General features: G+C 33.2%; 2 protein-coding genes across 2 annotated transcripts; one reads left to right on the top strand and one right to left on the bottom strand.

The window, feature by feature from the left end:
• The first annotated feature begins 335 nt into the window (after positions 1–335).
• On the top strand, positions 336–5,594 carry LOC122310503 (UDP-galactose transporter 1). Its single transcript, XM_043124409.1, has 5 exons — positions 336–744; positions 2,647–2,896; positions 3,005–3,212; positions 4,730–4,961; positions 5,225–5,594. Exons 1-5 carry the CDS (start codon positions 634–636, stop codon positions 5,444–5,446), a joined length of 1,023 nt encoding a protein of 340 aa, XP_042980343.1. The 5' UTR covers positions 336–633; the 3' UTR covers positions 5,447–5,594.
• Positions 5,595–6,134: 540 nt separating this feature from the next.
• Positions 6,135–8,089, bottom strand: LOC122310504. Its single transcript, XM_043124411.1, has 3 exons — positions 7,471–8,089; positions 6,770–6,891; positions 6,135–6,659 (listed from the first exon to the last, which is right to left on the bottom strand). Exons 1-3 carry the CDS (start codon positions 7,882–7,884, stop codon positions 6,509–6,511), a joined length of 687 nt encoding a protein of 228 aa, XP_042980345.1. The 5' UTR covers positions 7,885–8,089; the 3' UTR covers positions 6,135–6,508.
• Positions 8,090–13,786: the final 5,697 nt, after the last annotated feature.

A 13,786-nucleotide genomic window follows, 5' to 3' on the forward strand; every position in this document is an offset into this window, starting at 1 on the left:
GTCACTGTTTCCTATTAAATTTAAATCCCTTTTAAGACCAATTAACCGTAACCGAAGGATCAGAGTCAAAGTCCAAGTGTCGCCCCCACACGCGATTTTAATCAAGCATTGAATTTCCGTCTTCAAAGGTCTTCTAGCCGAGCCGAGCCGAGCCGAGCCATAGAAAAGGTTGAAAATTCGTGTTGGTCAATCCCGACCTTCCTCAGAAAGTATATACACTGAATGGCTGCGATTTTCTGACCACCTACGAAGTGGGCCCCACGGTGCCCTAACCTAGACAGAGAGATGGAGTGGGACCCTTTACCGCACAAAAAAGCAGAACACATTATTTCCATGGCGTGAGGGTGAGCGACACACGGACCGGAAAAACGTTTAGAATTTTCAATACAGAGAGAGAGCTAAAAACGCAAATCCCACATGGGATTACAATAGCTAAGTTCTGTACACCCTCCTTCACGTTTCTAAACTTCAAAAAAGAGTCGACCCAATTCCCATTTCTCTTGTCTCTCTCTCTGTTTGGCCCTTTCTGTTCCCAGGGGCTAGAGGGGCTTTGGGAACTTGAGGTGCGTTTTTGGGATCTTCTCAAGTGATTTGGGTATATCCAGAGACGGGGTGGGAGAAAAAGAGTGTGTGATGGAGGAGACTAAGTTGTTGCAGTGGACCGTGGTTAGATCTCTGTTAGCAATTCTACAATGGTGGGGTTTCAACGTCACTGTTATCATCATGAACAAGTGGATCTTTCAGGTCCGTTTCCCATTTCCCTTAATTTATTTTGCCTTTTCGTTTTCATGTTCTGAATTCAATTTTCATTTCTGGATTTGGGTTTTTGATTTTTTTCAATTCAATCTTATTGTAGATTTCAGATGTGTTCCTTATAAAAAACGAAATCAGATGCGTTCGTTCGTATTTTGGTTCCAAAACAATGATCTTTTTGTTTTGTAGGGAAAATTACAGTACTATTACTGTTTTTTCTTTTACTTTTCACCAATTTCTGAATTTTGAAGTTTCGTAGAATTTTCTATGCGGGCAACCACTAGGTTGATTGAATTTGATGGAAGTACATGGGGTACAAAATACACGTCGTCGATTTTCAAAGAGAGCATGCCTGCCCCTGCGGTTGGGGGAGGAGAATTGCCAAATTTTTTTTTTTTTTTGAGGGGGGGGGGGGGGGGGGGGGGGGTGTTGGTGAGTATTGTAAATGAGAGATATATGAATAGATCTGTGGATGTAAAATTATTGGAATTAGTGATCATATTTATTTATTTTGTCTGTTCACGCTCTAGTACGTGATTATTGAGGAAAAATTATGAGGGTGGATGGTAACTGGAGACTTCACGTGCTTATGATATGTATCTTTAGATTTCTCCTTCATGCTCGAATATTTTGCAACAGTTCTGTTTCAATTCCCATTATCTATTATTTGAAAATGATTGGTGATACAGGGCCCAAAAAACTTTTGTCGATGAAGTTGTAGTCTGCTTGTTCTTTATATCAATCTGTATTCTGATGAACCACCATGGGGCATTCATGTCTCAAAATTCCTTGCCAGTAACAGTCGAATTCCATGTTTTTATAATTTTATTTTTTAGGAGCCATAGATTGCAATCATTTTGTCACGTCGGATAACTTGATGGGTTCAGCTTCTCACGTAATGCCTTTTCTCTTTTAAAGACGAGATAGAAGTGATCACTGAAAAACATATTTTTATTTAATTCAGCATGCAGCTTGGAAACGTTTAAAATCTCAAATTTGATTTTTGGATTGATTGTTGGTTTGCAGCTTCATATGGAACATGATAGGAATCTTAATCTAAGGTTGTTGGACATAAGGATCGTATACAATACTTTGTGATTTCAAATCATGTTATTTTGTTTTCTTTTGCACCCGTATTTTTTTTTCTCTAACTTTATATTTCCAAGGGATACTTTCCAAAAGTTGTGCAAACATAAGGATCGTATACAATACTTTGTGATTTCAAATCATGTTATTTTGTTTTCTTTTGCACCCGTATTTTTTTTTCTCTAACTTTATATTTCCAAGGGATACTTTCCAAAAGTTGTGCAAAGTAACTTGCTGAGAGGCCAATCAGGTATTGGTTGGGGGAGAACCTTCTGTCATAATAACCCTGTTATAGCGTGGGTGAATGTGTTTCATGGCAGGCAATGCTTGCCTTTCCTTTCTATTATTTTCAAAACTGTGCTTAAATTTGACACATGCAATAAGGTTCTATCTCACAAATGTCGCAAGCAAGATGAAGTTTGTTACTGGGTTTTGTTAATTTCAGATTTAAGTTCACTATCTTGTGGATTTGATAATTTCATTTGTTTTTAGGAGTGGGATGCTTAGATGCTCTCCCGACCACTTGCTATTTTATTTGGCTCTAAACCTGATAATGAGTCGTTCTCTTTTTTCAATGGAAGAGTTCAACTTTACTTTAACTAGTTTCATCACTATTTCATCAATCCAAATAGCTTTTGACAATTGGATGCCAAGTTATCCAAATTCAATCATTCCCTTCTTTACTAAGTAGTTTTTTTCCCCTATGATTGCAACCAACAACAGTTGAAGATGGTTTTTTTTTATCCTTGCCATTTTTGTGGTGACCACCATAGTTTATGTGATATCTGAACTAATTTCTTCTTACAGAAACTGGATTTTAAGTTTCCTCTATCAGTATCGTGTATTCATTTCATCTGCTCGTCCATTGGAGCATACATTGTGATTAACGTGCTGAAGCTTAAACCACTGATAGTGGTCGACCCTGAAGATCGCTGGAGGAGAATATTTCCCATGTCATTTGTGTTCTGTATTAACATTGTGCTGGGGAATGTGAGCTTACGTTACATCCCAGTTTCGTTTATGCAAACAATTAAGTCATTCACTCCTGCTACTACGGGTCAGGTTCAAGTGTTGATAACATAATATTATTTCTATGTCCTTGCCTTTAAGAATAATTCTTAAGCTAAGCCATGATTGGATCTGATATAGATGAATATATGAACAGTTGTTTTGCAGTGGCTTGTTTGGAAAAAATACTTCAACTGGAGAATTTGGGCTTCTTTGGTTCCCATTGTTGGAGGAATTCTTCTCACATCAGTAACAGAGCTTAGTTTTAATATGTTTGGATTCTGTGCTGCCTTATTTGGCTGTCTTGCTACTTCCACAAAAACTATCCTTGCAGAATCTCTGTTACATGGATACAAATTTGACAGGTAGTGTCTTTGTTCCTATTGCATTTTAATCAATGCACTTGGTTTATTATTATCGAATCCATAGACCTTCTATGCAATATCTGATGTGACTCACCTTGTGTTGCATTATGAAGTTGAATGTCTTTAGATTGATTCCATCAATATCAGTGCTTCCATGTGCATTGGATAGTGAAAAGTATGTGGGGTCTTTTCATGGTCATTGTGTTCAACCCTAGGTGTGGCCTCATGTAGTACACCACCTATTGCCAGCAGGCAATGACAGCCTAAAGTAGATTCCGTTAGATGCTGGAGAAGCTTGGGCAGTACTGGCAATAAATAAGTTTGAAATTTACTGTAGAAACATAGGGTTTGTTTTGCCGATACTTTTCATTGTCCATGAATGAAATTTTGTAATTTAATGGATAACATCTCACATGATTTGTGCTCTAGACTCTTCCCAGGCCATGACTTGTGAGTGGTGTTTCAAACTGATTAGTTGTTCTATCCAATACAGCTTGATAACTAAAAGACAAACTGTTCATGAATTATGGTAATGTCGCTTTTCATTTTTTAGCATTAGGAACTTGTGCATCTCATTCTTTCATTTTTTTAATCTCCCATAAATACCTTCTTTTTGGTGCTTTACAGCAGCATCTCCAGCATTTTAAAGCTGTGGAAACAGATACTTCCCATTACCACATTAGATTGATTTCCATGTTAACAATAATAGTTTTATAATTGACAACTCCATATCCATCATTCATTGTGATGTTGAAAAAGCACTGGCAACATTGCTGCCAAAGTGAACTAATGAGTTTACAAGGGTTTTAAATGATGTTTTATATGTGTATATATTTTCTTTCTTTCTTTTTCCTTTTATTTTTATTTTTGGATAAAATTATACTTTACCTTCTCAGACTATCACTCCTTGTGCAATATCATCCCCAAACTAAAAAAGTTGTTAGCCCCCAGTTTGAAACATAAGGTGTGAATTTGCCAACTTGTCAGATCTTATTAAAGTGGCAAATTGCAACTTGTATGTTAAAGTGGGTGCTAAAAGGAAAACTTTGGTAGTTTTGGTGGTTATCTTCAAAAGGAGTGGTGGTTTGAGGAGGTAAAAAATTGCGTGAACAATGAATTCCGAATAAAACAGTGAATCTTGGATACTTGAGGTATTTGATTATGTGCTGGGTTTCTCTTCATAGTTTGTAATTGATAGTATTTGCATATTCTGGATTGAAGCAGCATAAGGTCACTTATTAGTCTGATGCTTAACGTGAAGGGGTTGTCCCTCCAATAGTAAACTGTCACAACATATCAAAATTCTAATATTTCTTACTCTTTCCTTTCTGCAATTAAGTTGATCATAAAAATAAAAATTATTTTAGTCTTTTTTATTCCGTGCCTCTACTCCAATTTAATCATGTGAGAGTCAGTACCGTGTGTGTTTTTGTATTTTTTTTTTTTTGGGGGGGGGGGGGGTCTGTCAGTTGGTTTTATTTATTAGTTAAATTGATTTTTATTTTTGGTTGGATTAGCATCAACACAGTGTACTATATGGCACCTTTTGCAACCATGATACTGGCAGTACCTGCAATGCTACTCGAAGGTAATGGGGTCTTGGAATGGCTTCAAACCCACGAGTCTGTTTCTTCGTCCCTCGTCATTATCTTCAGCTCTGGGGTGATGGCTTTCTGTCTTAACTTCTCCATCTTTTATGTGATTCACTCCACAACTGCTGTCACATTTAATGTTGCTGGAAACTTGAAGGTGAGATCAATTTAGTGCACACATAATTTGAGCTGTCTTATGTATATTCTCACTATTATCAATGTTATCGTAATATCTTCACGTGTTGACGCCTAGATGTGGGGTTCTTGACTTGAATCCTGGAATTTTGTTTCCAACTAAGAATTCTTTAGCATATGCCCCAATGTTGCATGCACTCCATTGATTGGTTGACTGGATATATGCAACCAATATCTTCCTTATTCAACTTTAACGATTTATGTTGTCATGTTGGTTATGTACAGGTTGCAGTTGCTGTCCTTGTTTCATGGCTGATATTCCAAAACCCAATTTCGGGTTTAAATGCTGTTGGATGTGCCATTACCCTTGTTGGATGTACGTTCTACGGGTATGTGAGGCACATGCTCTCACAACAGCCGCCAGGGACTCCTCGAACACCCCGAACACCGCGGAATCTGATGGAGCTGCTTCCGCTTGTAAATGATAAAATAGATGACAAAGTTTGACTTTTGAGATGAAGTTGAATGTGAGGACATTGGCGGAGGATCTTATAGGGATTTGGATATAAAAGGTACAAAGAAGAGAGACTTCACTCTGTCGTGTAGACGTGATTAGTTCACTTGAAATTTTTTAATATAATCTTTTTTCATCTAAGAACTATAAACCTTTTACAGCTTATCATAGGTTGTCATATATAATTTTTACTTGAATGCATTTGGATTATAGTTTTCCATTGAATTCACCATGGGGCCTATGGTGTCAAATAAAAATAATAATAATAAGACAATGCTTGTGTGCATCCCCGTAACATTTACTAGCATTGATGACCAAGTGCTTGATACATTGTTGAAGCCAGAGCAGTCCTAATTGCACTATCGGATTAGGATACAAGAATCGTCCAAATAGGGGTTTGCCCTGGAGGTTGATTTGGAACATGCCCTTGAGTGTTAACATGCATGATACGCAACCTGTTAACACAAAGTTTCAGGAGTGAATCGTAATTCAAATGGCTGCTTGTAATATTGTTGTTTTGCCTCAAAGCCCCATCCCCTGCCAGCCTCTCCGATTCTTGTGTGTCGAGGTTTCAGCCCATCTATTCTGATCAAGAGTCAAATGCATTTAACTTTCCTTTCGAAGTCTTTCTTCAAGCAAATCGATGCTAGAATACACTTTGGTTGACATGGCAAAGTTTAATTTGCAAGGAAAGCTTAAAATTAAATTTGAGAACTTGTCAATATAATTATTTTTGTTTCTCTGTTGAAATGATCCTTTTAGTTAACTGCATTGCCCAGCAATTATGGAAACTTGAAGAAAAACAGAGAAAGGCATGATTAAGTTGGTCATCTGGCATGAGAACGACAGAAAGGGAGAAGGGAGGGGGGGGGGGGGGGGGGGGGGGGGGGGGGGGGGGGTGGGGTTGGTGTGGTTTGGGTTGGGTTAATTATTACAAAGAGAGATCTAGTTAGTGGTTACATGGCCTTGAGCTTAGAAGCTAATAACATAAGATACTGCCTTCCCGTGTATATTTCTTTTTTGACATTGATAACTAATTAAGGGGTCTCTGAAGATTAAGCCAAGAGCCAGAAATTCTTCTGCCATCTGGTGCTGATTAGGTAGCCGCCCATGCCTCTGCTCTGCTTCCTCACTCCAACAGTCAAGCACTCCCCATTGTTAATGCACTGCTCCACAAACTCTTCTGTACTGCTGGTCCCACAAAAACTGCTCAGACCACACAATTAGTAAATGATGATAGGATAATCAAAAGATCAAAAGATTCAAGACATCAAAGGTTGGGAAGAGGAAGATCAGACGGTTTAGATTTGACCCACCAGCTGATAATTGAAGATGGCTTCTTCTGGCCCAGCACCAGCACAGACACTTCCAGTTTCTTCACTTGGCTCATCACTGTTGCCAGTTTTGGCCCTTGAATAACCAGCGCCTCTACTTCCACCTGAATATTACACCCAGTCAAGCATGCAAATGTAAATTCTAGTAGGAGACAGAAACTCTAGGCCCTCTCTCTCTCTCTGGAAAAGATAAAAGGCTACTGATAGGAAAACTGAAAAGCATCTGAAAAAAAATATGCATAATTCCATTCTGCAAAGAAAAAAGAAAAAGAAAAAGAAAAAGAAAAAGATGAAAGTAAACTGAAGCTGATAAAATTATTCCTCTTCTCCTTCATCTGAAGAAGAGAAAAGAGGCTTGTTATTAAAAGGGGTAAAACAAAAAGAAAAACAAAAATTAAAAAGTCGAAAATACTTCCCTCTTTCGAAAATATTTGGAAGGTAAGAGAGGAAAACCAGGTAGGATCTTTCAAATACAGTAAAGCATGCTAGCCTCTTTTCTCAACATTTGGGATCTATCAAAGACAGAAAGTAGAGTCATGATGGAAACGAGAATGCAATACCCATACGAGCTAGCTAGCTCTGTATTTTGTTGACACTCAAAAGATTCAAAAAGATCAGGAAACATTCAATATTCTCACATTCTAACTCGAACTTGACCTTTAAAAATTTGGACAAATACACACCTCAGGTCTACAAGCCTTGCAAAGAGAGCCAAGAGAGTTGGCCAGGTAAGGAGAACAAGAAGACTCGGAAGCCCTTTCAGAACCATTACTGGAAAGAGGAATGATGTGAAGAAGAGTGAACAAATCACCCTTGTTGGCTACATAGTTGAGTGCCCACATCATTGCATTCTTCGAATGTGAGGTCTGATCCACCACCACCATCACTCTTTTCCTCATAACCATCCCACCATTCTCAACTCCACACATGTTGAGCCCTTCCATTTGCTTCAAAATTCCCTCACACCCGCTATTTCCACTCCCACCACCACCAGTAAACTTTCTACCCCCACCCCACCTGCTGGACGTTGATTTCCAAGCCTCCCTTCCACTTAACTGCCTCAAAAATGAATCTGAACCTGGCATTTTCTCGAACATCGATTACCCAACGCGTGTTAGTGGTATAACTCTGCTAGGAATAGTGAAGAGCTCTACACAGAGAGAAAGATGGAGAAGGCTGAAGTGCAATGGGGAGTTGCGCCCGTGATTATTATAGCGATAAAACTGATCAGGGGAGTGGTGGAGAGAGAAAGAGAGACAAAAGGAGTGATGGGTGAGGAGGACAAGGGAGCTGAGGATGCAAAGCCATGATTTATATTTTTTTTTTTGCCTTTACCACAGGTTAATATGTCACGGGAAACCTTGCCCCAGTCGTGGCTTTACTCGGCAGCGATACGGTAAAACAATGACTACGGTCGCTTTATGATGATGAAAAGAAGGGATTCTGTGTACGATCTCTTACGTCCCTTTCAGTTTCAGATTCTTTTGTATATTTTTCAATGTGTTTTAAGATCTGCTGTGATTAATTGGATTTACTTTCTAAACGAAATTAAACATTGAATAATCCATATTTTCACAGAAATTGAAAGATATCATCTTATCTGGATCTATATTCTGGTCCCGAAACGTATTATTTACCATATTCATGTGCACCATCTCGTTGGCTTCTGAAGTCTATAACCTTCGGGAGAATGACCTGCCTTACAGTCTAATCTAATCTTTCATGTCATGTCATGTCGTTGGATGCAAAATTTACTAATTATCATGACCATAATTTTCATTAAACCAAGTACGTAGTTGCCTTTTGAATAATAAAAATGTGGTTATGATCAAAGCAAGTAGCTGTTATATACAATCATTTCTTCTGAAAATGTCTCCTGGTATAAGAACTAGAAGAACTAAAGAAATACTTGTATGAAGTTAGTAATCTTGTCATTTGATATAGTATATTAGATTGTAAAATTATTTTTATTTTAAAATAAATTTAACATATTATAGAAAGTCATATCAATTTATTTAATTATTTTTATGATTTTTTTTTTTGTATTTATAACACTTCTTAAAGAACCAAGACTATCAAGAAAATTCACAATGTTTTATATATAATTATATAAAATATAATAAAAATGGTTGTCAGTGTATCATTAATCTTATATATATATATATAATGATGTTGTCAGGGTTCTTAGGTTGGGTTTTGTAGTTATAGTTGGAATCTTGAGAGCACTGATATTGGATTAACTAAATGTAAGTGAAAAGTCATATTTTAAAGAATATCTGTTAAATTTCTCTTAAATTGGATTTTAGTTAAACACAATTCATTTGGAAGATGAGCTACAATAACTTCATCTATAAAGTCAAATATGAAGGAAATTGTAGCATTTTCATTCTAATATTTTATTATTTCCTATGTTCCCCTTTTTTCCCTCTAGTGTAACATTATCCCTAGAATTACCATGTCTTTTCCTATTATTAATAAAATAATATTAATCATATTTCTTTTGATTTTTTTAAAATATAAAATAATTAAGAAATTATTTTTTTCATCTATTTATAGTCATGCAAAAATTATAATAATACGAGAAAATATGAATAAATTTTTTATTAATTATTTATAAAGTACAAATTTATAAATATTAATTAAAAATAATAATATTTTATTATTATAAAAAGGAAGATGACTAATACAGTATAAATTTTAAATTTTGAATGATTAGTTAAAAATAAATAAATTACATATTAATCAAATTTTCTTAATCATTAAGATGACTATTTCATGTAAATTCTTTTGAGGGAAAAGTAATGACGTCTTTTGCCTATGGTTACACTCACCTGACAGCTTTATGGTAGACATTTATTTATTAATTTATTTATTTCGAGAAATAAAATAATTAATTAATTGTACAACAAATGCCAATTCAAGGTAACGTTTCAGAAGTGGGGCAGTTTTTTATATATTTTAATCTCTGGGTTTCCTTGTCGTTGGTAGAGACGGTACTCAAAGGCGGTCGTACTTGTTCCGAATTATTGCTCCCGCTTACCTCGCCGCAGCTTTTCAACCCGTGGTCCCTCTCCTTTACGATAATACCCTCCCACCTCCTTTTCTCCTTTTGTTTTGTTTTTGTTTTTCTTAATTCCTAATATTCTACCACAAATTGAATCGGATATTAATACAAGTAAAATGATAAAATAACTATTCCTTTACGATTTTTCTACAACCTACTAAAAAAATCATATTTATTTAAATATTTATTTTAACTTTAATTTTGATTTATTGTGTTTAAACTTTAAAAAAATATTAATTTATTAATAAATTATAACATTATAGTGTCACTATAACGTTATAATATGATGTTACGCAGCTTGGTTGTAGCGTAACATTATTGACCGTATTTTAGCCATGTCTTCTTGAAGTGAAGAAGAAGAGAACTTGTTAGTAGAATGTAATGGTGGCAAAATTGTTCATGTGCATCATTACTAGCGCATGGACAATGGAATATGAGGAGAAAATGCGCACACGACAAACTCTAAGGCATTATTTAATTATATAAATTATTCGATTATCTCATATAATTATTACAATATTTTAAAATTTTTAAATAAAATATAATAAATAATTTAAATTTTTAAATTTTAAAATATAGATAATGTTAAAATATTATATTTTAATAATATTTTATTTAACTTTTAACTTTATCTTATTTTATCTGTGTAATTAAACAAGGACGAAATTTATTTTTACAGATGATTATATGTTAACTACGAATATGGATGCAAATTAAATAGAAAACTAATAATTTTTAGTTAGATAAATAATAAATGTAACTATCCTCATGTAATCGTTATGTAACCGGTTCCATATTAATAAATGAAACGACCGTGTTTCATTTAAAATATTGTTTTGATTCTTCTCCACCCTCTTATCCTACCCATTCTTGTTGATGACAAAATCGTTACTACCCTTCTCCTTCACCAAAACCTCAAAATCTGTAGAGCATAAACTATTTTGCTTTACTACATTTCTCTAAGTGTTGAGAGGAGATAATGGTTAGGTCCTCAAGTTTGGGAAAGCACGGATACTCGAAACTTGTGCTCATTAGAGTGGGGCTATTCAGATTTGCGCACATTGCCGATTTCCTCCTCCATCCCTTCCGATTGGGTTTCTTATCGCGATTGCTCGAAAAACACCCTAATCTTTTCCCATAAAAGATGTACCCAAGGAACCCTTGAAATTGGTTGGCTTTGTTTCTTCTGGGGCTTTTTTATTGTAATATTTCCTTTTTTCAACAAAACAAACAATTGTAAATGCTGGGAGGCACGGCAATTTTTTTTTTTTTCATATTTTTTTAATATATTTAAATATTTTTAAAAAATAAAAAACATATATTAACATATTTATAATCAGTTCCTCAATTACTATATATATATAAAAAAATTAACTAACAATCAATTAATGCGGTCAAACATAAAGGCATAGAAGCTTTTCCCTTACCTGCAAACTTAATGGCGGATTTTATAATGTTTTTATTTATTTTAATATTAACAAGCTGATTGTGTATATGCATTTTTTTAAAAACGACGACCAGCTACAGAAAGAAGAAATCATTTTAATTTTATTTAGTCTATTCAATTTCAGTATCTCAAGTGTCATTTCTGATTTACCCATTCACACATTCCCTATACTCTCTCTCTCTAATATAAAAAATTATATTTATAATTTTAGAATATATAAATTTTATATAATTTTTAATAATATATCGTATTTTTTAAATATAAATACTACTTATCATCTCATATTACATTATATTTTTTATACATTTTAAAATTATTTTTATTATTTATTATTTTAATTTTATCTTATTCTTATTAAATTAATTAAATTATTTTACTTATTATTTCTGTACCACATATTTATTATAGGAAGTACATATGTTACATAAATTAGCAAACTTTTGAAAAATAACTTTTATTCTAAAAAAAATTATTCTTTTTTTTTTTTTCAAGAAATTTCCACAGAATGGAGCACTCCATTTTTTTAGAAAGTAGTTAATTTAATTTAATAAAATTAGATAAAAAAAAGAAAAATGCAGACTTTAAGATGAGTGGGACCTCTCGTGAATTGTGTTTTTATGTTTGTTTTGTTGTGGTGGTTGATGCCCGAAAGAGCCAGGAGTCGAGACAGTAATGGTACTTCCCAAATAATTGCTCCCGCTTCAGTAGCTGAGCAACCCGTGGTCCCTCCCTCCCTCCCCTCCTTTCTTTGTTTTTATGGTAAATTCTACTGTTTCTCTTTTATGAGAAGAATTCTCAATTGAATTTCGTTTAAAAGATTCAAAATTAAATAACGAGATGATTACATTCAAATAAATTATAGAAAATATTGTAGTCACAAATAGATTACATAAAAATAAACATATAAACTGATATAAATTAATGTGATATATTAGATTATAAAATTATTTTTATTACAAAATAGATATAACGGATTTCATAAAAATTATGAAACTCCATCAGTTTATGAGTTTATTTTATATAATCTCTTTGTATTTGTAGCAATTATCATAAACTATATATGTACGATTATATTCACAAAATATATTTCAATTTCAATTTTTCTACTTAGATTTGTACCTAACCATATTATTTATTATGAACAAGAGACCCATTATAAGTATTAAAAAAAGAAAATATTAAATGTACTTAAGAAAAATTTACAAAAAATTTATTTTTTTACACTTCAGTTATTGATTTGTTGAAAATTATAAAATTTAAAATTCAAATTTTTAAAAGAAAATTAACAAAATGATTCTTACAAATAAAAGTATAAGTCAAATTACAAGTATATTTAGCACACTCATTAATAGTAATGATAGATGATATAGTTTTAAATTATGTAAATTTCATGTATTTGTTTTTTTGTAAAGTGACTTCTATTGAAAAAAAAATTTCATACAGATTCTAAATTATTAGTACTTTTTTCAAATAAAGTGTCTATAAAAAATGTATAAATAATTTCTCGTTACTAATATAAATTATTACTTTTAATTATTAAGTTACTTTAACGGTGATAAATTTTTAAAGTTATGAACATAAACTCATAAATTAACATAGATTTATATGATATATTAAATTTACTTTATAGTAAAAATAAATATACAATCTAACATAATTTATCAAGCTACATTAATTTATATATTTACAATCTATATATGACTAAGATATTTCTTTCGGAGAAAAGTGGGACCGAAACAAGTAAACATGGAAGTATTATTTAATGGGTAATGATACCCTTACTACTCCGGTATTACTTGGTTGCTACCCAAGCTTACATGCCTTTATTTATTTTTTCTTTCTGTTATGTCTTGTGCCCTTCTGCTCTGCTTTCTATCATAAGTTATATGTCCGACTATCAAAGATTCAAATCTCTTGACTTTATGAATATACTTGTCAATCCCTTCACCTCCTATGAGACTTAAATCTCTCTGTTAGTTTTGTTTTCATTTTAAAATTCATAACTATATTTCAAAATGCTAACATTTTCACACCTCTCATCTCCATTGTAAACCAGGTAGAGCCTCTTCTCATTTCCATCACAGAAGGGCAGAAGGCAGAGCTGAAGATAAAATAAAATAAAATCACATAAATTTGAGTAGTAAATAAGTAATAATGGGATAATAAGGGTATCATTACTCTTATTTAATTGTAGAGGTTGAGTCTAACTGCAGTAGTGAACTTTACAGATTAGGTAGAAAAAGGAAGTATTATATCTTAAAAAACATATGAAAATAAGTTTATAGATCGATATCATTTAATTTGGTATTTGAGATTGGAAATTAATTTTTATTAAAAAATAGATTTTAAATATTATATAGTTTATAGATGAATTTTATAAAATATATTTGCATATTTAGAAAACAAAAGAACTTTGAAAAGTAAAGGTGGATGATGAGGGGTTTGAGAAGAGCCAAAATCTTAGATCTATCACATTCACGCTTCAGCT

The sequence above is a fragment of the Carya illinoinensis genome, chromosome 5 (assembly GCF_018687715.1).
Source record: "Carya illinoinensis cultivar Pawnee chromosome 5, C.illinoinensisPawnee_v1, whole genome shotgun sequence".
NCBI lineage: Eukaryota > Viridiplantae > Streptophyta > Magnoliopsida > Fagales > Juglandaceae > Carya > Carya illinoinensis.